We start from the raw sequence: 2,768 nt of genomic DNA on the forward strand, positions 1-2,768 counted from the left end.
CTTTTTTCACCAGTTTCATTAACTTTATAATTTCTCTTCAACTACATTTTGTCATTTTAAAGCTGTACTAGTTTCTACATTTTTATCAAAATAATCTCATTTTTAACTAACACCACTGTTGTGATTTTGACACCATCTTCTGTACTATTTATCATTTACCATTTTTGGTGGTATAAGTTGTTTCTACAATGCTAAAAACCGAATTTCAATACCTGTGGTGGGCAGAGCACAGCTAGCCCTTTGTGTAGCTTTGTGCTTAATTACAAAGAAACAAACAAAAGTTGTTTCCTGTTTTCGGTTTTTATTTCAGTTGTACCACAGCTGTTTAATGACTAATAACAATCTGCCCAAACCTAACTCGAATAGTTAAACTCCCCACATTCGATTCAATTATACCAAATAGTCTTTGTATGGCTAATAATCTACCCCAGATTACTCGAGTATTTATACGAACCAAACTCTAATAAAGCTTCGGAGAAAATTCCAGACACGAAACCATGCCAATCACATAACGTCAAACCTTATTCCGGCCAATCAACAAGCTTTTAGGAACGTTTACATTAAAAATACAATTTGAAAAAGTATTCATAGAGACGTGAAATATTTTAAGACTCTTATTCATTTAGTCTCGCCATTTGGAATCTTGGAAATAATTAATAATCAAATTATGAAATAAGGTTTACTTCTCTGAATTTCAAAAAGGTGTAGTACAAGATCTATTTAATTAAAATAATTTACTAAATAACGAAAGCCCTAAGGCACTTTTTAACAAACAGAAGATTTTAGACATACCAGAGAACTAAACATACTGATCCTGTATATAAAAGGTGTTTCAGATTCACTGTTCACTACATTCAATGTAATAACTGTGACAATGTTTATATATTTGACAAATTTTCAGATACTCTGTATTATAAATTGCCTAGACAAACATAAAGTAGACTTGAGGTTAGGTCACTCTTCTAAATTAGTTTTAACAGAACACGCTTAAAATGAATTACATTATATCAACAGGCATTCTAAACTAGCTTTAACAAATCACGCTTGAAATTAATTACATTATATCAACAGGTATTTTAAACTAGCTTTAGGAGAACAAACTTAAAATGAATTGCATTATATCAACAGGTATACTAAACTAGTTTTAGCTGAACACGCTTAAAATGAATTACATTATATCAACAGGTATACTAAACTAGTTTTAGCTGAACACGCTTAAAATGAATTACATTATATCAACAGGCATTCTAAACTAGCTTTAGCAGAACATGCTTAAAATGAATTACATTATATCAACAGCGATTCTAAACTAGTTTTAACAGAACACGCTTAAAATGAATTACATTTATATCAACAGGTATTTTAAACTAGTTTTAACAGAACACGCTTGAAATGAATTACTTTATATCAACAGGTATTTTAAACTAGTTTTAACAGAACACGCTTGAAATGAATTACTTTATATCAACAGGTATTTTAAACTAGTTTTAACAGAACACGCTTGAAATGAATTACTCTATATCAACATTCTTATGAAATATAATTTACTTACATCTGACCATGGTCCAGTAGACCACTGTCCCTCTCCTGGACAAGGACTATCGTGATGACAAGCTTCAGATTCTTTTGGCTTTAGCTGGCCTTCACAGTGTTCATCAGTGAGAGCGATCTGTTCGTCGGTTCCTTTAAACTGAACACAGAGAATAGTGCGTAGCCTACTACCCAATTTCCCACAGCTCACAGAACATTGCTGCCATGGGCCGGTCCACCATCTACACAGTAAAGTATAAACGTGTTATATTTTATTTGAACTATTACTGATTTGAGTGTATGGAAAACATATTCAATTCAACACGTGAAGAGTGTTAAGGAAGAAATGGGGATCTGTTGCCTTTAGACAAGTGAACAAACACACACTAATAATGTTGAATATGGTTTCTCTCCTACAGTCATAGTTAACTTCAGTGGACTTCCACCATCTGTCGGGTAGTTTCATCATACCAGTTTGATAAAATGAAGGCGTTATACTAAGAATTTAAATGCATACAAATGATTTAAGAACATCAGTTATGGAAGTGTTTTCCGCGTAAACCTATCTTGTGGGAACCAAGAAATATGGCAGCCACAAGTTACTATGTCAGGACCTTATACAGGATGGAGGAGACTCTCCATCTCAACATCTCAATTACAATCCTTACGCAACGAGCAGTTTGTGGCCCAACATCAATGTGTTGCAGAAATATATATTAGATGCAGCAAAATTTATTCATATCATGAAGATGTGGGGAGGATTCCTGTTTATTAGGGGGTGTGGAGAAGATTCCTGTTTACTAGAGAATGAGGGGAAAATTCCTGTTTATTAGAGGATGTGGGGAAGATTCCTGTTAACTAGAAGATGTGGGGAAGATTCCTGTTTATTAGAAGATGTGTGGAAGATTCCTGTTTTTTAGAAGATGTGTGGAAGATTCCTGTAAACTAGAAGGTGTGAGGAAGATTCCTGTTTATTAGAATATGTGGGGAAGAATCATGTTTATTGGAGTATGTGGGGAAGATTCCTGTTTAGTAGAGGATGTGGGAAGATTCTTGTTTATTAGAAGATGTGGGAAAGATTACTGTTTACTAGAGAATGAAGGGAAGATTCTTGTTTAGTAGAGAATGAGAGGAAGAATCATGCTTATTAGAGGATGTGGGGAAGATTCCTGTTAACTAGAAGATGTGTAGAAGATTCCTGTTTATTAAAAGATGTGGGGAAGATTCCTGTTTACTAG

The 2,768-nt window shown here is 33.8% G+C and overlaps 1 protein-coding gene across 1 annotated transcript in view; it reads right to left on the minus strand.

The window, feature by feature from the left end:
• Positions 1–618: 618 nt before the first annotated feature.
• LOC106462539 (A disintegrin and metalloproteinase with thrombospondin motifs 7-like) overlaps positions 619–2,768 on the minus strand; it is a 70,229-nt gene continuing 68,079 nt past the window's right edge. Inside the window, exons 18-19 of the mRNA XM_022389841.1 lie at positions 1,553–1,772; positions 619–642 (exon numbers count right to left, since the gene is read on the minus strand). Of these exons, the coding sequence (XP_022245549.1) occupies positions 619–642; positions 1,553–1,772 (244 nt within the window). The remainder of the gene's footprint in view (positions 643–1,552; positions 1,773–2,768) is intronic.

This window comes from Limulus polyphemus, unplaced genomic scaffold (assembly GCF_000517525.1).
Source record: "Limulus polyphemus unplaced genomic scaffold, Limulus_polyphemus-2.1.2 Scaffold1194, whole genome shotgun sequence".
In the NCBI taxonomy this organism is placed as follows: domain Eukaryota; kingdom Metazoa; phylum Arthropoda; class Merostomata; order Xiphosura; family Limulidae; genus Limulus; species Limulus polyphemus.